The 27965-nt window shown below is 42.3% G+C and overlaps 1 protein-coding gene across 1 annotated transcript; it reads right to left on the bottom strand.

The window, feature by feature from the left end:
• nrg1 (neuregulin 1) lies at positions 1-27965 on the bottom strand. Its single transcript, XM_056432804.1, has 9 exons — positions 27512-27965; positions 15911-16049; positions 12496-12554; positions 9540-9563; positions 6516-6618; positions 5267-5426; positions 3852-3964; positions 1827-2029; positions 1-77 (listed from the first exon to the last, which is right to left on the bottom strand). The coding sequence occupies exons 1-8, from the start codon at positions 27951-27953 to the stop codon at positions 1861-1863; spliced, it is 1209 nt and encodes a 402-aa protein (XP_056288779.1). The 5' UTR covers positions 27954-27965; the 3' UTR covers positions 1-77; positions 1827-1860.

Raw genomic sequence — 27965 nt, 5'->3', positions numbered from 1 at the left:
GAGGAGACCCCGGAGTCGCGGGAGAGGTCTGGGACTCGAGAGACAGCGGCGTCTGGGATGTGGCGGCGGCTGCACCCCTACAACACAAAGATGCTCACGTCAATGTTTGTGGACAATGCTTTGAATTGTAACATAAGAATAATAGTCTGATACACAATGAAATCAGTGTTTATTTTAGGAAAATAAATGTCCAGAAGGCTGTGGACCGACCACATGCCCCCTTGACCCCGTCCCGTCTCACATCCTCCAGGCTGTTGCTCCTGACCTTCTGACCTTTCTCACCGATCTTATTAACAGCTCCCTCTCACCTGGCTGTTTCCCTAACTCTCTGAAGGAGGCGAGAGTCAACCCTCTCCTGAAGAAACCCACCTATCTTTAACCAAGTGTCCTCCTATCTCCACAGTAACAGCCTTCTTGACCCTCACCAGTCTGGATTCAAGGCCGGCCACTCGACAGAGACTGCCCTCCTTGCTGTCTCTGAGCAGCTTCACTCTGCTAGAGCAGCCTCTCTCTCCTCTGTCCTTATCCTTCTAGACCTTTCTGCAGCATTTGACACAGTGAACCACCAGATCCTTATCTCTTCCCTTCAGGACCTGGTATCTCAGACTCGACTCTCCCTTTTCTCTTCCTACCTCAACGACCGCACTTATCGTGTAACTTGGAGAGGATCTGTGTCTGATCCTCTTCCTCTCACTACTGGGGTCCCTCAAGGCTCAGTCCTGGGTCCCCTCCTCTTCCTCTCACTACTGGGGTCCCTCAAGGCTCTGTCCTGGGTCCCCATCTCTAATCCTGGAACGTTATCTTTGTCTCAGGAAGGCGCTCTCACACTGTGAGTTCTCTCCAGCATCTTATAGTATTCAAGACAAACAGTATGAATGGAGGAGGAGGAAGCAGCCATTTAGTTAGCCAGCGGTCGGGGTGGAGCTTTTTGGATGGCCGTCAAGAGACCAATGTGATGGAAATGAAGGGATGTGTACGGTTAAAAGACGGGTAGAGAAAGGTATGTAGGGATGCTTTCATCCCTACATACCTTTCTCTACACTAGACATGGGCATATTGTGAATTCAGTGATCACAGAGACGTAAAGAAGGTCAAAGTAATCGGACCCCCAGTGACGTCACATGAGACGACCCCGAGGAAGCCTGAGGTCGGTAGAGCGTTCCAGAGATCTTGTTTGGGCAGATGGAATGAAGGAGCACGTCAGATATTTGTCTGTAGTTCGCGATCCATGGTGAGTTGGTTTTAATCAAAGCTATAGTGTTTGCTTTACTTTTAGATAGATGGATAAACATGATTAAGTCTGATGGTACTTATGCAGTGACCCCGTTGCTTAAGGTCACGGCGGATGCTTGTAGTTTAGTTTCGACGCGTGCAGTAAACATATGCAATCTCAAGTTTGTAATATGAAAGGTTATTTATTTATAAAGTTGTACGGCTTCCAACACAAACACAAATATGCTTCATTGTCCAACTGTTCCCAAAAAATGAAAGAAATCCAAAACACATTGTCACCTGATCTCACCTGGCAGATACTATTGAATATAAATATAAAGCCTTCTACATGTTTTTTTAGATATAACTCTAATTTCTGCTAATATGTACTTATTGAGAGTATTTGCAGCATTGTTGTCAGTTTAATATAAATATCTAGCCTTCTACATTATATTTAATTCTATTACTTGCAGCATTGTCGTCAGTTTAATATAAATATCTAGCCTTCTACATTTAATTTAATTCTAATTCCTGCACATGTACTTCCTGAGAGTATTTTCTGCCTAGTCGTCAGTTTATGAGCCTCTTGAACAGGTCAACGTATCACCAGTTACCTTGTACTTTAAGGCTGTTGGAGGCGGGTGTGTCTCAGCACTTCTCTGAGTGAGCACTTAAGTCTCTGCCGCCGCCGCCGGTGGCGTACAGACGACCTCGGCCGCCCTGTGAGGCGGCGGCGCGTTGGCTATTCTCCGGCAATGACATCACCGAGACAGACTCAGTGTCGGACAGAAGACTGCTGCCCCAGTCATTAGTCCAGCTGCAGAGACAGGGAGGGGTCGTTTAGATGGAGACAGAGATCATCGGGCCTCCGGACGAGACATGAAGAGAGTGCAGGTCAGATCTGTGACCCCTGGAGGCTTTTTACTGTTTTTCAATCCGTTTGCATGAATTCAAAGTCGTATTTAAGGATAATTAAAGCGACTGGAACTCCTTTTAAATGTGCAAGTACAGCCAATCAGTATTAGAGGATGGATTCCAGGGAACAGACATTACGGGGAAAGCAAAGACAACTGTCGTCTTTTTTGGGGCGATAATAGATATTAATAGAGAACACATATCTGTCTATTTCCAGAAGACGTGTCATTGGAGTTTTACCCAACATGCACCAGCGGAGGGTCAAGCTGGTTCCACCTCATTTCTCCAGTGAAGGAAAAGCTGCATCCACCTTTACAGGTAGAGAACACTAGACTTCTGCATTTGATGCTGAGTCACGGCGTCAGGGTTTTAGAGTTTTAAATGAATGTCTAGTTCCAGTATAGTTACTCAATAAACTGCACATGCTGGTGCAGAATGAAGGCTGTGTTTACATATTCCTTTATTCATACTCTATGCCACTGGCTTGGTAATCAGTGTTTTTAATATAAATGTGATTATTAAGGTTCCTGATCATCCATAGAGAATCTTCAATCTCATATTATAATCTTATATCTGCACATAAAGCCTCAGTAACTCTGGCACATTTTTCATGAATTATTTCCTGAATCTTTCAACATATTTTAGACTTGTGTGAAATTTCGGAAAGTAATGTTTAGTTTGACGTCATGTAGTCTTAATGAAATATAACCTTCATGGTCTCTTAAAATATGTTCTCTACAACACCGTGTCGTGTTTAGTGCGTTGAACTTTCTGCTAACGAGGTTAAACGGTTAGAGCGCCCGTGTCTCGGTCATTAGACATTTATTTTTGCACATTTTTGCAGATTATAAGAAAATAAATCATCTGTCTGTCAGAGATCGTGTTTATGAGGCATCTTACTTTGACATAGTAAATCATATTAACCAGTTAAAAGTGTGTTTTCAGTAAAGGGGTGGGGGGGGGGGGGGTGATGATGTGATATGATAGAACTATTAAATCAAAGATAACCTTCAGGCTACAACATGGAGGTCATACAAAGAGCAGCATTGCATCATCGAACCAGACGACCAACCAACAGTGAACTCTCCTACAGACATCTACAGCTAAACAACAAGCTGCTCATCAGTTATACAAATATATAAAGCCTTAGATATCCAGTAAAGGACAAAACTCAGACCATTATTCTGACAATAAACCAGCTTCATGGACACCACGGCGGATGCCACAAGCATTATTTATTTACATATGTATATATATATATTTATATATATATATATAAATATATATTTATATATGTATATATTTATATATATAAATATATATGTATATATATATATTTATATATGTATATATATATATATATGACATAAGCACACATCATAGAATATTCATTTGTTTTCTTCTTTTTGTTCACTTTATATGCATGTTGTGTGTAAGTAACCCTTAATATGTCATCATACACACAGGAACATGAAGGTGCCATCTAGAACCAAAAATGGTTCTTCAGAGTGATGCCATAGAAGAACCATTTATGGTTCTTTAAAGAACCTTTCAATCCAGGGTTCTTTAGAGAACCCTGTGCTTAAAGAGTTCTTCAGAGAACCTCTAAAGGTGTCTCAAAGGAAACACTGGTTCTCCAGTAGGCGATGGTTCTTCGTAGAACCACAAAGCCTTTACAGAACCCTTATGGTTCTGTGTGTCTGATGAACTGAAGAGGTTCTCACCTCTTGACGGACATGTCGGTGCTGGCTGAAGGTTCGTGACCCAGTAACGCCTTCTTACTCGTGGAGAGGTTCGTCTCCGTCTCCCCGTCACGCAGCGCAGGCCCAACGCACCGCTACGACCCAGAGAGGAGAACACACACTGAGGTCACACGGAGGTCACACTGAGGTCACACGGAGGTCACACTGAGGTCACACTGAGGTCACAGTAAGGTCACACTGAGGTCACACTGAGGTCACACTAAGGCCACACTAAGGTCACACTGAGGTCACACTGAGGTCACAGTAAGGTCACACTGAGGTCACACTGAGGTCACACTAAGGCCACACTAAGGCCACACTGAGGTCACACTGAGGTCACACTGAGGTCACACTGAGGTCACACTGAGGTCACACTAAGGCCACACTAAGGCCACACTAAGGTCATACTAAGGTCATGCTAAGGTCACACTAAGGTCATACTAAGGTCACACTAAGGGCATACTAAGGTCACGCTAAGGTCACACTGAGGTCACAGTAAGGTCATACTAAGGCCACACTAAGGTCACACTAAGGTCATACTAAGGTCACGCTAAGGTCACACTGAGGTCACAGTAAGGCCACACTAAGGTCACACTGAGGTCACACTAAGGTCATACTAAGGTCACACTAAGGTCATACTAAGGCCACACTAAGGTCACACTGAGGTCACAGTAAGGTCATACTAAGGCCACACTAAGGTCATACTAAGGTCACACTAAGGTCATACTAAGGTCACGCTAAGGTCACACTGAAGTCACAGTAAGTCATACTAAGGCCACACTAAGATCACACTAAGGTCATACTAAGGTCACGCTAAGGTCACACTGAGGTCACAGTAAGGTCATACTAAGGCCACACTAAGGTCACACTGAGGTCACACTAAGGTCATACTAAGGCCACACTAAGGTCACACTGAGGTCACAGTAAGGTCACACTGAGGTCACAGTAAGGTCATACTAAGGCCACACTAAGGTCACACTGAGGTCATACTAAGGTCACGCTAAGGTCACACTGAGGTCACAGTAAGGTCATACTAAGGCCACACTTAGGTCACACTGAGGTCACACTAAGGTCATACTAAGGTCACACTAAGGTCATACTAAGGCCACACTAAGGTCACACTGAGGTCACAGTAAGGTCATACTAAGGCCACACTAAGGTCACACTAAGGTCACACTAAGGTCATACTAAGGCCACACTAAGGTCACACTGAGGTCACAGTAAGGTCATACTAAGGCCACACTAAGGTCACGCTAAGGTCACACTGTGGTCATAGTAAGGTCATACTAAGGCCACACTAAGGTCACTCTGAGGTCACTCTGATGTCACACTAAGGTCACTCTGAGGTCACACTGAGGTCACACTGAGGTCATACTGAGGTCACACTGAAGCCGTACATCGGTGAGCTGCAGGTCCTGCAGCTGCAGGTCCTGCAGCGGCAGGCCGGAGCCCTGACGGCCTCTAGCTGAGCTCGTCAGGTTGGTGTTGTTGTTGTTGTTCCTCTTCTTCTTCCTCAGACTCTGCCTCAGGTGGTCGTGGAGCTTCTTCCTCTGCTTCCTGTTGGAGAACAACCGGAGACGGGGAAGTTCCCAACGTAGTTAAAAGAGAAATCGTTACCCCCATTTCATCTGACGGTATTATGGCTTGACTGTAGGAATGGTAATTATTGTTTACATATTTAGGTCACATTAACGTCACATTATTGCCTCCGATAGTTCTTCAACATCCTCACATACATCACCTCTTATAGTTTGGCTGCATCTCTCATCTATTTATGAATGTTATAATCTGGTTACTTTACATAATTTGTCTGAATAAGGTCAATTAGACATTTTTTAATGTTACATTCGATCACTTGGAGTGAAATTTATCTCAAAATGTTCACAAATATGTCAAAAAACTAAAAATATGAGTTAAAAATGTGTTTGTAGATCATTAAATGTAACATTTAAAACCATTTAAAGATTAATTTTACTCCATATCTGGCTACTAACTCAAAGTGTGTTTCTAAAAAACACTGTTTATTAATTCTTTAATGAAATCTTGACGATTGTAATGTAGATAAAGACAAAGATCAGTGTGCACATCATAATGAGAGCTTTTTAACATTTACATTGTGTTCTAAAATGTTGAGACAAGTTCAAGTTAAAAGTTAAAAGGTTATTAAACATTCTCCATATCTCTAACACCTACTCAACATGTTTGCTGACATTTAATTTTTCTTTTAGAAAGACAACACAGTTCATATTTATGGAGATTTGGGGACTCAAGGCACGATTAAAAGGGCGTCCTGTACCTTTAAGTGCTTAATAAAGCGTAATTACTTGTAGATAAAGAAAAAGATCATTATATACATCATACTGAGACCTTTTTGTTTTGAGCTTTGGGGACTTGAGGGACTATTGGGTCCTAAATGGTGTCCTGTCCCTTTAAGAGATGATACAACGTTGATTACATGGCATAGTTAATTGTTAATTAAACATGTCTCCATATCTCTAACACCTACTCATCATGTTTGCTGACAGTTAATATTTCATTCTGAAAGGCAACACAGATCATATTTGAGGAGCTTTGGGGACTTGAGGGACTTTTGGGTCCTAAAGTAAAAAGGTGTCCTGTCCCTTTAAGAGAGTAAAAGTTGATTACTTGGTCTTGCAGTAGGCGACGACGCACATGACCCCCACCACGAGGAGCGCGATGCAGATCCCTGTTATTGTTAAAATGCGTTTCTGATACAGCTCCTCGGCTTCTGGAAGAGAGAACAGGGCGATGTTCAAACACAGGTACACACACACACACACACACACACACACACACACACACACACACACACACACACACACACACACACACACACACACACACACACACACACACACACACACACACACACACACACACACACACACACACACACACACACACACACACACACACACACACACACACACACAACATTACAGCCCAAAACAATAAGAAAATGCTCTGCATGGAGTTTTTTTTAAACATTTACAGCAATCAACAGTCCAAATGCTTCTTGTATTAATATTTCATACCAATGCATTAATGTTTAATAATATTAATATTTAATACTATTAATATTTAATAATATTAATGTTTAATAATATTAATGTTTAATAGTATTAATATTTAAGCTGATGCAGCAGCGTGAGTTTCAATGTCATCAGAAATGTAAAAATATATGTTTGAGACCAATTAAATTAATTATTAAAACACGTTTTCTCCGGGTGGATCCACATAAAACATTTTGGTTTTAGTTTTTTTAATGTTTAAATCAGATTATCTGTAAATTATTTATAAATCCTAAATATTGGCTTTATTAATCTTTAGGGCTCCAGTCAGCAAAAAAACAACAACATGCAATCCATGAGAGCGATGATGCAACACTCAAAGCTCATATCTTTAAATGTAGGTGACAGTTGTGCATTATATTAAATAACACGTATCATTTGGTTATTTTGATCTCTCCGAGGTGACTCCTCGTTTCCTCTCTTCCGTTCTTCATTTATAAAATTATCCTCCATTGTTCATCAACGCTGACTCTGTAGCGCTGAGTTTGAACCACATATTAAATATATTTCTGCAAATTATGTATATTATATTATAATTCTGTCAAACCAGAAGCTCAATTAAACATTAATTTATCCATGTTGATTTTCTCTGGGACTGAAGTCATGTTTTCTGTATTTTAGCTGCTAATATTAAGAGATTTCTATATTATGACAAACACATATTAAAAGTGCATTTCCATATTGCTTGCATACCAAGTGGTATTTTCAAAATACAACATGTAATACATATTGTGATACTTATTCCCTCAATGGAGGAGCAGCAGCTCACTGTGTCATAATTATGTAATTATGGTGAATCCCAAAGTCAGTTGATGAATTAATTAAGATTTAACACTTAAATTGGGCGTAAAGTAGGAAATAGTTTTTTCTTAATTTAATGCAATTTACCAAAGTGCAATGAAATAATAATAATACTGCCGGTTTATGACATCAGTGTTTCATAAAGAGAGGATTGTTTAAATGTGATGAATAAACGGTTTGATGGAGAAATTTTAGTCTGTGCAGGTTGATATATCACACTTAAGTGCATTTTTTTACACAATTTAGCATTTCTAACGTGACTCTGTGATGATAATAAGAGGCAGAATCTCGAGAGCTGCAGAGGAAGACGAGGAAGAGTTGAAACCTCCACGTTCTCATTCCCAATTCGTCAAATACCAAAACACGTGACCAGAAGCTTCAAACCACGACGCCTAGCGTGTGTTAAGAAACGCTCATTAAATGTCTTTTCACAATAAACTTCATCGAAATAATTGTTTCGGGTCCATGACCAAAAAGTTTGTCATGGACGTTATTTTCACTATTTATTTATGAACTTTTATGACTAACGAGACGAACGCGTGACGAAATATATCCACTTCCACCCTAAATGCTAAATTAACTTTTATTAGTGACTTTCTAGTCTTCTGACCGCTAAAATAACTTTACACTACGCGTCAATGATCAACCCCGAAACATACATTCATACACGGAAGGAAGGTCAACGGCAAATATACATATTTTAAAACAGGTCCACGTTTACACAATGTTTGCATACAAATGGCACAGAGGTTGAGGTTAACGTTTTGAGCTGCATTCACAGCAGAAGCGTTGAAAATTGTTCGACGCGGCGCGAATAGAGCAAAGTGAAAAATGTGCCTGATAAAATATTTAAACTTCAGCGTTGAGCTGCTCCTCCGTTGGTGAATCTAACTGCTCTAATGACGCTGGAAGAGACAGTTATTCAGACAAGAGGTGAAGGTCACCGAGCTGTGTGAGTCTACGGGTGATGTCATGTATAAATATATATATATGATATTATTTTATGAACCCAGACACGAGGGCGTTACATGCTACCACGTTTGTGGGACGTCCTCAACAAGTATAACGTACAAATAATGGTTAATTATTCCGTGGTGGATGAAGGAAATGATAACTGTTTCCATGGAGTACAACCACAGAGATAAGCCCCGCCCCCTCGAAGGCGGGAATGACTCAAATCACGCGAAAAGCGACAAAAGTTCATGCGAATAAAGTCACGCGAGTAAAGTGTGAACGCAGCGCTACGCCTAACTGAGCTGACTAACTTAAAGACGACCGCAGCCCGGAGCGAGGGGCTCTGATCGCTGATCTGGGATCAGTATTCGACAAGTTGGGAGTGAAACCATGGCAACGGGAAGGCAGGTGGAAGGAGATGGGTAGAGTTAGGAGAGGCTCTATTGGCTCATGCTGAATACAACAGAAGATGCAGGAATGGAGAGCTGGAGGTTGTGAACATACAGCATTAAAATATAGAAATATAGACATATACAGCCTTATTTTAGGCTTTCATGTACACAAATAAATCAGCAGCATTTGGACTGTTTACTGGAATCAAATTGACATCATCGTGCTTTGTGTCTTAAATAATGTAGATGTGCTGTTCAGTCTTTATTGCTGTAATATGTATTCTATGTTATTTATGCTCATAATCAAGGCTGTATGGTCCGTTCACCTGGCAGAGGAAACTAGATCTACTGGAGAGTGTTTTAAAATTTGTTTTAAGCTTACAGTCTTACATCTGCAAACTAGGAGGAAGCAATAATCCATTAATCCATACCCATAAACTCAATCCCAAGATGTTCTGTCAGTGCAGAAAGGTGACAAAAGAAAGAAAATGTGGTTTTTCAGACGAGATGATAAAATATTTGTAGTTGTCACAGTATATTTATGGTAAAAGAGATGTAGCTTGAGGGAATAAGGGTAACACAGTAATTATACACACATTATACACTTTAGACTTTCTATAGGAACTTAAATCTATCTTTAATAAAGAACCGATAAGAAACTGAATACAATCACACATTGTGTTTCCACCTATAAAGGCACAACTACGCCCTGGTGGTGGCTCGGTGCATGCGCCTCCATCAGTGCGTCGCATCGACACCATGCCACACAGTCCACAGACGATACGGCAGAACAGGAGACAACAGTCAACACTCTGAAGTCAGCATGCGGTGACGGTCATGCAGAACGCCGAAACATAAAACTCAGTTAAAATTTAAAAATCTGTGAATTTATCAGATCATTACCGTCTGCTACAGAGACGCTGGCGTGTGTTTGTCATCTGTCAGCTGTGTAAATGCACTTGAGTCCTGCCTGAAACCAAGCAGGGCTACGAAGGATCAGATTGTGGCCTTTTATTTGTTAAATTAGACCTTTTTTTAAAATACATTGAAATTTAGTCTGTTGAGAGGACTGTTCTGAATGTTCTGAATGTCATTTTCGAACTAAGCTTAAGCTTTCTGAATTGCCGGAACGCCCCCAAATATGGATTAAAGTAGAATATTCAATCAGATACATCTGGAGAAGAGACGGTAGAGCCATGTTTCTGCAGAGGCGTCCAAACAAAAAACACATTGGGACAACAGCTGCAGGAACCGTGGAGGCAAATATCCTCACGAGGGAGAATGTAGAGCCCGTGGTCAGAGCAATGTCGTTCTAAAACTAAAGACAGGAACACAAGAGGACCACAGGACCAGGCTAACAACACCCTCAAGAAGTCCATCACGTAATGAAGGTCAAGAAACAGAGATCAACTCTTCCAGCACTGATGACGCCGATGTGTTTGGAGTGGATGCTGACACAGTCAAAGATACATGGCAGGCGCATGCTAGTTTGACTTCAATTAGGAGCCTCAGCAAACTGTTCAGTAAAAATAAGTTTAGAGAAACTGACGCCCCGTGCAGCCCCACCAGCACCAAGATCTACCCCTTCTGTCCACTGCGGGGCAGTAGGGTTTGGACAGGAGAAGAAAAATGTGCATTCTTTGTAATAAAATGGGACGAATTCAACGTTCTTAGCTACAAAACATCAAAAGTACTGGGACTGATTCAAAATAGCCACAGCAGTATCATTCCCACAGTGAAACTGGGTTTTAAAGAGGCCATCTAACATCTGTAGAGATCTCCACTCACTATTCTCCACGAAGACGATGCAAACGCATCAGCCACAGGGATGTTTACATCGTATCACACCTATGAAGCCATGCAGAAGGTTGTCAGTGTCCATGTCTCTACATTATATAAAGGACCCTATGAAGCCATGCAGAAGGTTGTCAGTGTCCATGTCTCTGCATTGGAAAAGGACCCAGGAAAGACGCACAGTCCTTGATGACGATGCTCCCAAAAGCCGTTGAGTGTTTGGTCTTCGCAGCTCGGCCTGAAACCATCTCATTATGCACAGCGAGACGGGAATGCTGTAGAGACATGGACACTGACAACCTTCTGCATGGCTTCATAGGGTCCTTTATATAATGTAGAGACATGTATATTGACAACCTTCTGCATGGCTTCATAGGGTCCTATCACACGCATTCCCGTATATATTGTTTAACTTTCTTCTCTCAGCCAGCCAAGTGAAAGGCTTGTTGTACCTTACACCGAAACCAGGAGGAGCGGATTAAGCTTGTGCGGTTACGTTGAGAGGAATCCCAATCAACAGGTAGATCAACCGCAGCTCTAGCACATGCTTAGTATTCAGGAATGGAAAGCCTTTGGAACATGTAGGCCACGCCGTGTCACTTTAAAAACATGGCCAAGATCACTGTGACAGAGACGAGGACTTCCTCCAATCGAGGTAGAAACATGGGATGCTGATAACTGCCTGCAAAGCGTCACTTCTTCTCAAAGAGCCACGTCTTCAATTGAGAGCTCTGCTTCATCAGACAACCGGGTCAGTAATAGTTGGTTGGTAGGTTGGTTCCAACGTTGGTGTCAAACACACTTCATCTCCGCATTCTGGTGAATCTTTCTGCATTCATTTAGAATTTATTTTGGTAGAGAAAAGCGCTACATCCAGGTGCCTTAAACCTCAGGAGGAACAGATCCCATTTGTCTGTGTTGTCTGGATTAAAAGGCATAAATCTCACACTAGTGAGCCAGAACAATGACATAAGCACCTTTCAATACTTCTAGGACAAATACTATAATGAATCAGAGCAGAGTGCTGCTTGGTCATCATTATTGATTTAGAAAAGCCACGATAGCAGCGCCAGCGCCGCCGGTAGTGGTCTCCATTGTTGTTGTTATTACTCTTCGGTTCCAAAGCCTGACAACGACATTAGTCCCGCCCCTGGTGCTGATTGGCTCATCTTTAGTCCCCCTGATGTGTTGATTACTTTTTATTGGAGAAATCGCTGTCACGATGCCAGTCGATTATCAATACTCTCAATACTCTCAATACTTTATACTTGACCCAGGCCAGTTTGATTGTGTTCTAATATAAAGAAATCTGGTGTTTTGTACATATATGTATTTAAACATACAGACAGTAAATAAAACCTTCCAGTTTAACGTAAATATGCAATACCCTTACTTTTATTTTGAAATACAGTCTACAACTTCTACGATACCACATGCAGCTTAAACAAAAACAAATATGTCGTGAATCAAAACTTCACCATGCAAAATGTTTCAGGCCGCGTGAATCACCTCAAGAACCGGTCGACCGCATGAGGACCGCTAACTGAGCATGCTCCAATCCAAGAACACACACAGCACAGGAAAGAGACTTACTGTAGAAGCTGGCCATTACATATTTTTGGCAGCGATCTCCAGTAAATTCATTTGGACATCTAAGCAGGGGGAAAAAAGAAAAAAGAAAGAAACAAGAAGAGAGGAGTTAGTTCACAGAGCCGGCAAGACCCACGACAGTCATCACTGGTGTTGGCAGGAAGGGCCAGAGAGACCACCCCGTCGAGCTGTGGTCTGTGAGGCTATCGATGGTCGCAGACCTTCACACACATCGGATCATAATCGGCTCAGGGCGTCATGTGGGTAAACAGATCGATTGTGCACAGGCCCTCCATCAAACTCTAAAACTGTAAAGGTCTTGGGAGCAGACTGAAATGTGCATGTACTCATGTCTAGTCTGGAGGAGGTGTCGCGACCCCTCGGAGACCAAGATGCATGGCGGTCGTACAGGATGGCAATCTGTTAGTTTACGATGTGCCAGCAGCCCAAAACCTCGGCATCAGAGAGCGACGCGCCAGCTACCCCACGAGCATTATTGATAAACGGCATTAGATGCACGGTGTCCTTTGAAAGGAAGTTTAGGTTTAGGCGAAACATCCACGAGTGTGGTTGACGATCATTTGACTGACGACTGGCATGAAAAGCTACCCCAGAGACTCGCTCAGTGCAACGCCAGAGCGGGCCTCCATGCGTCTCTCTCCGATGCCAAGGGGCAATGACCGAGCAGGCATTTAGAAACCATCGCTGCCTCACCAACCACCGAGTGGTCAGTCTAGGACTGCACCGTTGAGACGACGCGGGGGATGCAGGGAATACCTGTTCTGAGAGTGTTCTCTTGGGTGTGGGGCTGAATGGGAAGAACAGTAGATAGCGTGTCATATACCTGCTGACAAGGCAACTTCAACCATAGATGAAGGCAGTTTGGATGGGGTGTGTGATGAGATGTGAAGTACATGCATATTTTAGTGCACTAGTGTGCTGAAGACTTTTGGACCCATTTAGAGGGCTTTCCCCTGAGCTCACAGGAATAGAAGTACAGGTGTAATGCCTAGCTGAGCATCAGATTGTGGTTATCTGCATCTATGAGGGAAAGAAATGGAATTCTTCCACGAAATTCTTGACGAAAACATGGCACGGGTGAAACACCAGCAATGACGTGTGGGATTGATTACAGCTGTATTCACATACGTTTTGGGTCTGAGACTTTCTTAAGCACAGCTTGTTCACATCGGTGCCCAGTGAATCCAGCCAAGCACTTGGGCGGTGGGTAGAAAGGAAAGAGATCAACAGTACTGACATTTTACACACGAGACATGAGAACACAAAGACATCCGTTCATTCACAAAACACGGAAGGATCCCTACGACACATACGACCTGACGGCTCAGCAACGATGCGGTCTACCAAGTGTTTCACTGAGCATACCCCACAGAGTTAGAAGAACAGGTGTGTGCTATGATTCTCCATTCCACTGTCCTGACCCAGAGACCCTCTCTATGGTGCGATCAGCTTATCAATTTAGCCTTTCAACTATGTGTCATGAGGTCTGTCTTCATCTACAACTCGGCAGTCCTCAAAGGCACTTGCAATACCTTTTTGGTATTACCTTTTTTATATGAGTTTGATTTAGAACATTTCCTCAAATACTTGTACACTTGTGCACAGGGCACGGTACCACTTTGCTTTGAGGAGACCGAAGAAGTAGAGGAAGACTCTCCTCTTGAGAATGCGTAGGTCTACTGAGAGCCGGTCAAAGCAGAAGCTTGTCTCAAGCATAGAGATGGAGTCTCGACAACGGCTCCCTGTGTAAGATCTGTGATAATGGAGAATGATGTCACCACAACCTCATGAATCGTGGTCACACATGTGTAGTTGGACTGTACACTCGCCGACAGTCAGACATCAGGGGGTTTGCGTGTCCCTGTGGCCTTGGGAACTGGGTTTTCTGGGGTAAGAGCTCCTGGTAGTGTCTCCCTAGTCAAAGTACTCCCAGAGGAGGAGCCAGACTAAGACCCTATAATATATATATCGGCAAAAAAAGGAGCTGCAGCACAGAAAAGTGAATCTTTGGCAACCTTCTGACCCGGGAGGGGAGCTCACCAGCAAGCCTCTGGCGGCCCTGCCTTGAACCATTGGGCCCAACAACATGGAGCCATGGCCAACACTGCTTGGGTTGGGTGCATTGGGTGGAGAACTGAGCGTAACATCGAGGGACGTGGCTAGGGACCTCTCTGGAGCCGCGGTGGGAGGGGCAGACATAGATATGGCCGACTCACCTCGACGCAGAAAACCGCCAAACTGAAACCAAACTCCCGTAGAGGGGCTGGAGTTGCATTTTTCTAGAGTTGTCCAGGTTGTTCCGGGAAAGGTGCGCTCCCCAGGGGAGGAGACTCCTCCTCCATGCGACAGGCTGTGACTGTGGTTTTATGCACCAGAAGCAGCTCTTAGCACCCGGTTGAGTTTTTTGGTTGTGGTGAATCAGCAGAATGCTAAAAGTTTCCTGGCTGCAGAATAACACACGGAGACTGTAAGTGAAACTAACTATCTGGCATCTCTGGCCTCTTCCCCTTTGCCAGCTGCAAAATGTAAGTGATGCACACAATAAAATACATATATTATTCTGCATAACGACGACTGTAACTTTTAGCTGAGAGTGTTTCAAGTGAGGTTTGCAAAATAAGATACTTCATTTTATAGATTATACTCAATATGACCTCTGAGCATATACATAACTCTCTATAAATAGATTATATTCCTGTTAAAGGTTTTTTTTGGGAGAGTTTTTTCTCTTTATCCAATGCAAGTGTCCAAGGACTGAGGGTATTCCATGTTGTACACATCGTAAAGTACTCTTTGGGAGTTTTTCGGCAATACAAAAACATTTAAAATGTATTTTTTTTACAAATTGAAAACCTTTTAATGCCTGTTTTAAACCGCCATTGACTACTTTCTGACTGCTCCCTCACAACTCTTAACCCCTGATGACAGCCAAGTTCATTACCTCCAGACGCTCCTCACACACACACACAGTGCAGAAACAGCTTCATGAGTTTTTTTGTCAGATTGTCTTAAAGGATGTTTTTTATAACCGATTCTCTGCAAACGTTTCTGCTTGTGTATTCTAGAAAGCCTTAAAGGGCCTCTCGGTGTCCAGACGCATCGATAGCCCGTTGTTGGGTTGTTTGCATTGCATCACCAACACAGCTGAGGAGATCTGACCCGTCTGGTTAGTGTCTACTTCAGCTTATGATTCTAACAACCGATGTTTGCACTGTTTGGTTAATGATTGTAGTATCTGATGACAAACAATCACAAGATCCCTGATCACGACTCATCAGTCACACACCTACAATGAGTGATGTCATGTTTGCATCGCCCCGCATGTCGTGGATATCATTGATTACAGTAACTGTGTTTTTTAGCATATTCATTGAATCAAAGTCAGTGTTCTTCATACCTGCAAAGAAACTTGGTGGTGCCCGGCAGGATCTCCAGGGTGAAGCACTTCCCGCCGTTGACGCAGTAGTTCCTCTGTCGGTCGCTGCAGCGCGTCACGTGACTGGAGGTCTTGGCCGTGGTGGTGGTGCTGGTGGCGGCTGCAGGAGACACAAACCGCGGTTAGAGCGGCAAGAACCCCAGACTCAGTGGGACTGCACATGAGAAATAATATAAAAATACACGTAGAAACATTGCAAAACACTAACTCTATATGCATATGTTCAAAACACTCATACTGTGCACCGGCGTCATGGGCACTGTTCATTTATCTGCAAAGAACACATGTGAAATAAAAGCTATTCAGAAATATTATGGTGAGAATAGTATTTGGAGCAAGTTGTATTGCATTCTGGGAGTCCACACTACAAGTTGTGAACTTGTATTCTATCTACTAGCCAGCAGGGGCGACTGCTCTGGTTGCAAAAAAGAAGACTTTTCACTTGATTTATTACCTCAGTAAACATGATACATGTTAATATATACACATACATATATACATACATATATACATGCATATACTGTATATACATACATATATAGACATACAAGTCTAGCCTGACAGCAGAGTTTAGTGTATCTGGCACTCTGTTGGCATCACATATCAATCATCACCAGGTCCAGGGTCTGTGTCCCCACAGCGGCTCCTGAATGAAAGTATCCAGCGGGCCATGAACGAGACAGAGTGGTCACTACGCTCTCATTGCTCAACACAGACGCCTCGCACAGAGGCGTCATCAAGTGTCAATGTGGTGCCATCATGAGACTTGGACTTGTCTTTGTGTCTGTGAGGACGAACAGAATAGAGACGCTTGTCTGCTAAGACAACACTTCTGCTCGCTATCGCATCAGCGGAGCCAGTGGATGAACTCTACGCCCTATGAGCTCATAGGACCTCTGTCACCTCTCATAGGACCTCTATCACCTCTCATAGGACCTCTGTCACCTCTCATTGGACCTCTATCACCTCTCATAGGACCTATATCACCTCTCATAGGACCTCTGTCACCTCTCATAGGACCTCTATCACCTCTCATAGGACCTCTATCACCTCTCATAGGACCTCTGTCACCTCTCATTGGACCTCTGTCACCTCTCATTGGACCTCTATCACCTCTCATAGGACCTATATCACCTCTCATAGGACCTCTGTCACCTCTCATTGGACCTCTATCACCTCTCATAGGACCTATATCACCTCTCATAGGACCTCTGTCACCTCTCATTGGACCTCTATCACCTCTCATAGGACCTATATCACCTCTCATAGGACCTCTGTCAACTCTCATAGGACCTCTATCACCTCTCATAGGACCTATATCACCTCTCATAGGACCTCTGTCACCTCTCATTGGACCTCTATCACCTCTCATAGGACCTATATCACCTCTCATAGGACCTCTGTCACCTCTCATTGGACCTCTATCACCTCTCATAGGACCTATATCACCTCTCATAGGACCTCTATCACCTCTCATAGGACCTCTGTCACCTCTCATTGGACCTCTATCACCTCTCATAGGACCTCTATCACCTCTCATAGGACCTCTATCACCTCTCATAGGACCTCTGTGAGGTGATAGAGGTCCTATGAGAGGTGACATAGGTCCTATGATAGGTGACAGAGGTCCTATGATAGGTGACAGAGGTCCTATGAGAGGTGACAGAGGTCCCATGGGAACATCAGGGTCGCCGAGATCTTCAGAGATCGGCCCCGGGGACTCTGTTTCATCCCTTTCCACAGGGGGCTCAGACTCGTCGCTCAGATCCTGAAAGGCTCTCAGAGACTTAGCACCTGGACCATATTCTGGAGCCCTTCCAGTCCCTGGCGTATGTGACTATTACATGGTGGCTTAAGGTGGACTTCCTCATAGTATCGCAGAAAAAGGGGGGAAGCTAAAGGGTCTGAGGGCTACTGTCATTTCCTGATAGACAATGCACAGGGCATAGCAACCTCCTGGGCCCTGAGAGGAACAATAGAGGACAGTCTGTCTCTCCAGGGCAATGCCACTCGGAGGCCGTTTAAATCAATATTAATCAGTATACATGCACGCACACCCGGGGTTAATACCCTGGTTAATACCCTAGTGGTGAGTCTACCGTGCTCAGACCAGCCTCATCATGCCCGACGGAGGACAGAGATTCATGCAGATGTCTTTGCTTCGTCGCGTGGATCAGAGACATGAAGCCAGAGCCACCAGGCCACTTCCCTTCATTGCTGTCCAGGCTCTTTGGACGGAGCTCGGCTGGAGGCTATTTGCAGGGCAGTCGGTTTACTGCAGCGGATGGTGTTCCTGTGAAGTGTGGTCAAGGACAAACCGTGATGCACTGCAGCAGCAGAGAGAGAGAGCTCTGCATGTTTAACGGGAATCACAGGAAGTGAAGGGACATACTGAATTATACAACTTAATCCAATTTAAACTCAATACAACCGGTCGGTTGTAAATGTGGTTTTAAAATCAGTTTACAGCCGACACTTTTGGACATATACCATAAATAACATCGTTAAATTGTTGGATCTGAATTTCTAAAGCTATTTTTAACCATCTCGATTGCCAATTCAAAAAATCATGAAAAAATACTTTTATTTGTATCTATTCACAAAGAGAGAGAGAGTAGTAGTTAACCGTTTAACCACTAGGAATGGACAGACTCTCCTCTGACAGTTCATAACCAGCATGTCTCGTACATCAGAGACGGAGACGATCATTATCAACTCGCCGCTCACATCCAAAATGAAGGCACAGAAAATAAACCTCAAATATGATCAGAATCTTATCACATGAAGTCCAGTCAGGAGACCGTCTCCTCACTCCTTCTCATTCATAATCTCTTCTTCTTCTTGAGGTTTAACGGCGGTTGGCATCCATCTTATTGGTGCATTAACGCCACCTCTCAGGCTCCCTGGATGACTCCATTAGCTGATTGCATCATCAGACCTCCGCATCACTTTCTCTGGATCATCCAAATGCAGGATGGAGACCAATCAATCGCCAGAGACTCAATTGTTAAATTCTAAACACTTTTTAGGTCGGCTGTACCACAAGGTCCCCGGTTCGATCCCCGCTCTCCCCATAGTTTATGTTGACGTGTCCTTGAGCAAGGCACTGAACCCCTAGTTGCTCCTCGGTCTTAATAACTCAGGATGGGTCAATGCAGAGAAGAATTTACCCCCAGGGAGAGATAAACGTGTACATTTCTTTCTTTTTTTCTTCTTCTAAACAAGTTGAAATAAATGTAATGTCCAAACATCGATGTTAACGGAGGGAATACAGCCGGAACAAGTGGTTTTAGTAACCATAGGAACACCCTCTGCACATAAACACATGCAGACACAGGAACTCTGACCCAGGCTGCAGAGATGATGACATGATGACATGAGGACATGATGACATGATGACAGGGTGACATGATGACATGAGGACATGAGGACATGATGACATGAGGACATGAGGACATGATGACATGGGAGCCCCTCAGGGATGCGTGTTGAGCCCTCTCCTCTACTCCCTGTACACCCACGACTGCACGGCCATGCACAGCTCCAACGTCATCATCAAGTTTGCTGACGACACAACAGTGTTGGGGCTGATCACCGACGACGACGAGACAGCCTATAGGGAGGAGGTTGGATCACTGGTACAGTGGTGCCAGGAGAACAGCCTCGTCCTCAACGTCAAGAAGACCAAGGAGCTGATCGTGGACTACAGGAAGCGGAGAGGAGAGCACACCCCCATCTCCATAGACGGAGTTGCAGTAGAGAGGGTCAGCAGCTTCAAGTTCCTCGGCGTGCACATCTCCGAGGACCTCACATGGACCACGCACACCACTCACGTGGTGAAAAGGGCCCAACAACGCCTGTATTTCCTTAGGCGACTGAGGAAATTCAACATGGCCCCCCGCATCCTCAGAACATTCTACACCAGTACCATCGAGAGTGTTCTGACAGGTTGCATCACCGTCTGGTACGGGAACTGCACCGCCCTGGAGCGTAGGGCACTACAGAGGGTGGTGCGGTCGGCACAGTACATCGTTGGAGGTGAGCTTCCTCCATCCTGGACATATACACCAAGCGGTGCGTGGCCAGGGCCAAACGGATGATGAAAGACAATAACCACTCCGGCCACAAACTGTTCACCCTTCTACCGTCAGGCAGGCGATACCGCAGTATCAAGTGCCGCACAAACAGACTGAGGGACAGCTTCTTCAGTCAGGCCATCAGGCTGCTGAACAAAGACTGAGACCCTCATTAACACTACACACCAGAACATATTCTGTGAATATCTATGGCCATGGTGTATATTTTATTACATTGTTTATATATATATAGTATATATATATTGTATGTATATACATATATATATATATAGTCTCAAAAAAAAGTGTATATTTTATTACATTGTTTTATATATATATATTGCCATGATGTATATTCTATTACATTGTTTTATATATATATTGTTAATACTTTCTTCTTTTTTTTGTGTGTGGATATTGTATAGTTTATTCTCATTCTTATTCTTTTTTTAGTCTGCTACTGCTGTCGGGAGTTTTGCACATAAGAATTTCACGAACCGATTATACTTGTATAAAAGGGGATGTGACAATAAAAATAAAAAAAACTTGAAACATGATGACATGAGGACATGAGGACATGAGGACAGGGTGACAGGGTGACATGACAGGCTCTAACATAAATACTAGGGAAATAACTCCAGCTGGAGTCCAGTGATGACAGGGTTGGGACAGGCCCGGTAACAACCTCCAGGTTTGAAAAGTAAAGTCTTCAACCTGCGTTCTATCTAACAGCCAGCAGGGGGCGACTCCTCTGGTTGCAACAAGAAGTGTCATAGTATATGTTCATTTTATTTTCTTCTTTTTCCTCACCTGTTGTGTGGTTTCCTGTCATGTTTAATGTAGTATGTCTGTCTGCTCGGCATGTTTTATTGCATTGTGAAAATATTTGGTAAAAAAATATTTATAAAAAGAACCAAATATTCTTAGTCAGCATTACGCTGAACTCACGTCGGGGTGACTGTGTGACTGAGAACAGATGTACTGCAGTTACAGTCGCGGTAATAAGTACGAGTACGGGACAGGTGTGCTAATCCGGTGATGACGAGGTGGGAGGTGAAGGCCTGAGACCGGAGCGGAGATAACAGGAAGATGAAGGAGAGGATGATGAAGAGCAACGTATCACCGATAGGAAGTGTGTGTTTCAGCTCTGACCACAGCCAGCCTCGCTGCTTTCCCCCTCCAGCATGACGCTTGTTGACGTACTAATATGTAACATTACTGCAGGAGTAACCGATGTTACGGCTCCACTCTGTTACCCTCCGACCTGGTGGCTCCGCCCCCGCCGGAGGAGGAGCGCCGTGCACGCGGCGGAGCTGCAGATGGACTTCTGCACGGTGCATTAGCAAACCCTCGAGTACTATGCTGATGAATTATGAATGGGATGAATTACAACAACAAAATACTGAATGCATAGGTTATAAAAAAAACAATGTCCATGCAGCAGCACACACCCGACGATGCACTTCCTGTTTCACAGACGGATGAAGTTCATTCATTAATACGGTTCATGTATTCAGAATTATGACTTCTCCAAAGCATCACAGAGTGGACTCATGACTCTGAGTTTACAGATTATGGTGAAAACAACCCATCATGGTACGTTTTAGTGAACAGCATATTTGTTGGCCACCAGGTGGCAGCAGAAACGAGCGTTAACATATTTAACATATAATTACCTAATGATTCATGGTGAATGGGTTTAAGTAAACACGTTGAAATCAGGCTGTGAAATCTGATCAATGACAAAAAAAGAGGCTAAAAAAGCTAAATGTATATTAATTATGATGTATATATTGTTTTATTCTCATTTACCAACACACACTCTTACAACGAGGTACTGGCCTAAATATTCTGAATATTCGGGGTTCAGTGTCTCAAGAATACTTTGACACATGAATAGATAAGATAAAGGTTTTTTGTTGGTTGAAATTAAAATCACTAGATGTAGCTTTAAAAATAATTTACTTTACCAGATTGCCTTTTAGTTTTAGATGTATGATTTAACTTTCTTTCCTATTTATTCCTTAATCTACGCCGGGATCTTCCTCATCACCGGTGTGTTGGTACATTTGGGAAAGGAATTATAAATAAAAATGTTGAATTAAATCTTAAGTAAAGAGTTAAAAATGAAACATCGACCGACGTATGGGTTACGAGTTGAACTTTTTACCTTCATCATTTCAAGTGTGGATTGTAAACATAGATGTTATTTCTTGAAGATTGTTATGAATAACATACTTTTACATGTGAATTAAACATTCATGTCTTCACATGAATGAATCATACATGCACGGCCGTATCGACTTGATCCCACGTGAACATGTGCCGCTTGTTTCTGTGACTGTAACCGACTCTGAATGTTAATGTTTAATGTTGTCGAGTCAACGCTCACCTACAGATATTATAACATTATCTAATTCAATACTCATCGTATTCAGACTGAATACCAGATGAGATAACTCAGGTGTCAGAGCAGCAACGGCAATGAAACACAGGAGAGGAATGAGTTAGATAATAAGGATAAGAATAGAGATAAAGTAAAACACTAAGCCATATCTGCATTAGATCTATACACGAGTGAGTGAGTGAGTGTTCATGTGAAAAGCAGTTATAATTGGTAACAGTTCTTTGAGTTTATATTATTCTGCAACATATTCCAGGGTGACACAAACGCCCATCTTCCCATTTCCGTTGTGGCCTTTGGGACGGAGAGCATCAGGAAGTCACACAGGTCGTCTGGGAGCAGCCGAGGATCAACTTATAAATGAAGGTTGTACCAATGACAGCCCGCCCACCCGAAAGTATAACTCACAGTGGTGAGTCAGAGCTTTACGGCTGGTCATGAGCCTCCTGGTGAGCCGTGTCCACCACACGCAGACCGCTATCAGGGCGTGTGAGAAGATCACCGCAGTCCAACACGGGTACAAAAAATAGCTGCAACTTTCCACTTTTTTTTTACATTAGTTGTAAAGCGCAACTTATTTCCGAAATAAAAACCCTGTTTTCACCTGGTAGTCCGTGCACATGTTGCTCAAAGTGAGTAAATTATCAATTAAAATACCAATATATGTATAAGAGTCAACCTCCATACACACAGTGATCAGTATAACAGTGACAGTAAGCGTCCGCCGCCATTTTGGTCCAGATTATTTCAATAAATAGTAAATAAAAGAGGACCTAATACAGAACCTTGTGGCACACCTTTACAGACGGTTGCCATATTATGTCATACAGTAGACATGTCATATAGTACTCATGTCATATAGTACACATGTTATATAGTACTCATGTCATATAGTACACATGTCATATAGTACACATGTTATATAGTACTCATGTCATATAGTACACATGTTATATAGTACACATGTCATGTAGTACTCATGTCATATAGTACACATGTCATGTAGTACACATGTCATATAGTACACATGTTATATAGTACACATGTTATATAGTACACATGTCATGTAGTACTCATGTCATATAGTACACATGTCATATAGTACACATGTCATGTAGTACTCATGTCATATAGTACTCATGTTATATAGTACACATGTCATGTAGTACTCATGTCATGTAGAACACATGTCATGTAGTACACATGTCATGTAGTACACATGTTATATACTACACATGTCATGTAGTACACATGTCATGTAGTACTCATGTCATATAGTACACATGTCATATAGTACACATGTCATGTAGTACTACATGTTATATAGTACTCATGTTATATAGTACTCATGTCATATAGTACACATGTCATATAGTACACATGTCATATAGTACTCATGTCATATAGTACTCATGTCATATAGTACTCATGTCATATAGTACACATGTCATATAGTACTACATGTTATATAGTACACATGTTATATAGTACACATGTCATATAGTACACATGTCATATAGTTCACATGTTATATTGTACACATGTTATATAGTACTCATGTCATGTAGTACACATGTCATATAGTACACATGTCATATAGTACTCATGTCATATAGTACTCATGTCATATAGTACACATGTCATATAGTACACATGTCATATAGTACTCATGTCATATAGTACTCATGTCATATAGTACACATGTCATATAGTACTCATGTCATATAGTACACATGTCATATAGTACTCATGTCATATAGTACACATGTCATATAGTACACATGTTATATAGTACTCATGTCATATAGTACACATGTTATATAGTACTCATGTCATATAGTACACATGTCATATAGTACACATGTCATATAGTACACATGTTATATAGTACTCATGTCATATAGTACACATGTCATATAGTACACATGTCATATAGTACTCATGTCATGTAGTACACATGTCATATAGTACACATGTTATATAGTACACATGTCATATAGTACACATGTCATATAGTACTCATGTCATATAGTACTCATGTCATATAGTACACATGTCATATAGTACACATGTCATATAGTACTCATGTCATATAGTACACATGTCATATAGTACTCATGTCATATAGTACACATGTCATATAGTACACATGTTATATAGTACTCATGTCATATAGTACACATGTCATATAGTACACATGTCATATAGTACACATGTTATATAGTACACATGTTATATAGTACTCATGTCATATAGTACACATGTCATATAGTACACATGTTATATAGTACTCATGTCATGTAGTACACATGTCATATAGTACACATGTCATATAGTACACATGTCATATAGTTCACATGTTATATTGTACACATGTTATATAGTACTCATGTCATGTAGTACACATGTCATATAGTACACATGTCATATAGTACTCATGTCATATAGTACTCATGTCATATAGTACTCATGTCATATAGTACTCATGTCATATAGTACACATGTCATATAGTACACATGTCATATAGTACTCATGTCATATAGTACTCATGTCATATAGTACACATGTCATATAGTACTCATGTCATATAGTACACATGTCATATAGTACTCATGTCATATAGTACACATGTCATATAGTACACATGTCATATAGTACTCATGTCATATAGTACACATGTTATATAGTACTCATGTCATATAGTACACATGTCATATAGTACACATGTTATATAGTACACATGTTATATAGTACTCATGTTATATAGTACTCATGTCATATAGTACACATGTCATATAGTACACATGTTATATAGTACTCATGTCATGTAGTACACATGTCATATAGTACACATGTTATATAGTACACATGTTATATAGTACTCATGTCATGTAGTACACATGTCATATAGTACACATGTCATATAGTACACATGTCATGTAGTACACATGTCATGTAGTACTCATGTCATGTAGTACTCATGTCATATAATACACATGTCATATAGTACACATGTCATGTAGTACACATGTTATATAGTACTCATGTCATGTAGTACACATGTCATGTAGTACTCATGTCATATAGTACACATGTCATGTAGTACTCATGTCATATAGTACACATGTCATATAGTACACATGTCATATAGTACACATGTCATGTAGTACTCATGTCATATAGTACACATGTCATATAGTACTCATGTCATATAGTACACATGTCATATAGTACACATGTCATATAGTACACATGTCATATAGTACACATGTCATGTAGTACTCATGTCATGTAGTACACATGTCATGTAGTACACATGTCATGTAGTACACATGTCATATAGTACTCATGTCATATAGTACACATGTCATATAGTACACATGTCATATAGTACACATGTCATGTAGTACTCATGTCATGTAGTACACATGTCATATAGTACTCATGTCATATAGTACACATGTCATGTAGTACACATGTTATGTAGTACTCATGTTATGTAGTACTCATGTCATATAGTACACATGTCATATAGTACACATGTCATGTAGTACTCATGTCATATAGTACACATGTCATGTAGTACTCATGTCATATAGTACTCATGTCATATAGTACACATGTCATGTGGTACTCATGTCATGTAGTACTCATGTCATATAGTACACATGTCATATAGTACACATGTCATGTAGTACACATGTCATGTAGTACACATGTCATGTAGTACACATGTCATATAGTACACATGTCATGTAGTACACATGTCATGTAGTACACATGTCATATAGTACTCATGTCATGTAGTACACATGTCATGTAGTACACATGTCATATAGTACTCATGTCATGTAGTACTCATGTCATATAGTACACATGTCATATAGTACTCATGTCATGTAGTACTCATGTCATGTAGTACACATGTCATATAGTACTCATGTCATATAGTACACATGTCATATAGTACTCATGTCATGTAGTACTCATGTCATGTAGTACTCATGTCATATAGTACACATGTCATATAGTACACATGTTATGTAGTACTCATGTCATGTAGTACTCATGTCATATAGTACACATGTCATATAGTACTCATGTCATGTAGTACACATGTCATATAGTACTCATGTCATGTAGTACTCATGTCATGTAGTACTCATGTCATGTAGTACTCATGTCATGTAGTACTCATGTCATGTAGTACTCATGTCATGTAGTACTCATGTCATGTAGTACTCATGTCATGTAGTACTCATGTCATATAGTACACATGTCATATAGTACACATGTCATATAGTACTCATGTCATGTAGTACACATGTCATGTAGTACTCATGTCATGTAGTACACATGTCATATAGTACACATGTCATATAGTACTCATGTCATATAGTACACATGTCATATAGTACTCATGTCATGTAGTACACATGTCATATAGTACTCATGTCATGTAGTACACATGTCATATAGTACTCATGTCATGTAGTACTCATGTCATGTAGTACTCATGTCATGTAGTACTCATGTCATATAGTACTCATGTCATATAGTACTCATGTCATATAGTACACATGTCATGTAGTACTCATGTCATATAGTTCACATGTCATGTAGTACACATGTCATGTAGTACACATGTCATGTAGTACACATGTCATACAGACACATGCATGTAGACAGTATTATGGGATGTCTCCCTGTGGGGGCGGAGCCTCATTAGCCTCCTGCAGTCTGACCTTGCCTCGGAGCAGACAGAGAACAGGAAGTCGTGTTCCTCACTTATTGATTCTTCTTTCTTTTCTTTTTTCTGACTCTTTCCTCTCGATGAATGGAGCCTCTGCTGTTCTGAGAGCAGCTCACTGACGCTGAGCGAGGAGTGAGCGGCGCCTCCTCCCTCCGCTCAGGCCTCCACGCTGCACTCTGCAAGTCACAACGTGTCTCCTTCAGCTGCGTCCTCACACGCTTCCTACTTCCTCGTTCCTCCGACGCTCGTCTTACAAACCCGGTGACGAAGCAGACCAACCGTGTGAATCTCTCGCTCGCGAGCGCCGCCCTTTGTGTCGGGTACTCACCGATCGTCGGGACGATGATGTCGTTTAATGGCCGTTCGCTGCGAGGGGGGGGCGTCTGCTCGGGGCCGGCGCTGTACTTCAGTGTCACGGAGGGACCGGCCCGCGTCCCCCGTGGAGGCTCCGGCGTGGACGGCCTCGGGGGGGTCGACCTCTCCTCCGCCAGAACACCCGGACCCCCCGGGGTGCTGGCCGTGCTCAGGGAGGAGAGAGCCGGGTACTGAGGGGTGGACATGGCGAGTCCCAGCGTGGGAGTGACCGATATCAAAATGGGGTCCTGCCCGATGCGTTTGGGGTCTAAGTGGGTCGGCGGGTCGTACTGGAAGATCTTATCCACGAAGACCCACTTGAGGCCGGCGGTGCAGAGCGCCAGGCTCAGCAGGCAGGCCAGCAGCGGCAGGATGCAGATCTTCTCCGAGTGCAGGCAGCCGTTCATCTGGTCCATCTCGATGCACAC

The sequence above is a fragment of the Pseudoliparis swirei genome, chromosome 15 (genome assembly GCF_029220125.1).
Source record: "Pseudoliparis swirei isolate HS2019 ecotype Mariana Trench chromosome 15, NWPU_hadal_v1, whole genome shotgun sequence".
In the NCBI taxonomy this organism is placed as follows: Eukaryota; Metazoa; Chordata; class Actinopteri; order Perciformes; family Liparidae; genus Pseudoliparis; species Pseudoliparis swirei.
Note: the sequence above shows the minus strand (reverse complement) of the source record. Positions and strands in the feature narration are given on the sequence as shown.

What these genes read in the sequence shown, in the direction of transcription:
- nrg1 (XM_056432804.1), bottom strand. Translation starts at nt 27,953, where the DNA reads ATGGACCAGATGAACGGCTGCCTGCACTCGGAGAAGATCTGCATCCTG. An exon ending in ACCACCAAGTTTCTTTGCAG is followed by an intron (nt 12,555 to 15,910) that starts GTATGAAGAACA and finishes CCCCCTGCTTAG; the next exon opens with ATGTCCAAATGAATTTACTG. An exon ending in ACCGACATGTCCGTCAAGAG is followed by an intron (nt 2,030 to 3,851) that starts GTGAGAACCTCT and finishes CTGTCTCTGCAG; the next exon opens with CTGGACTAATGACTGGGGCA.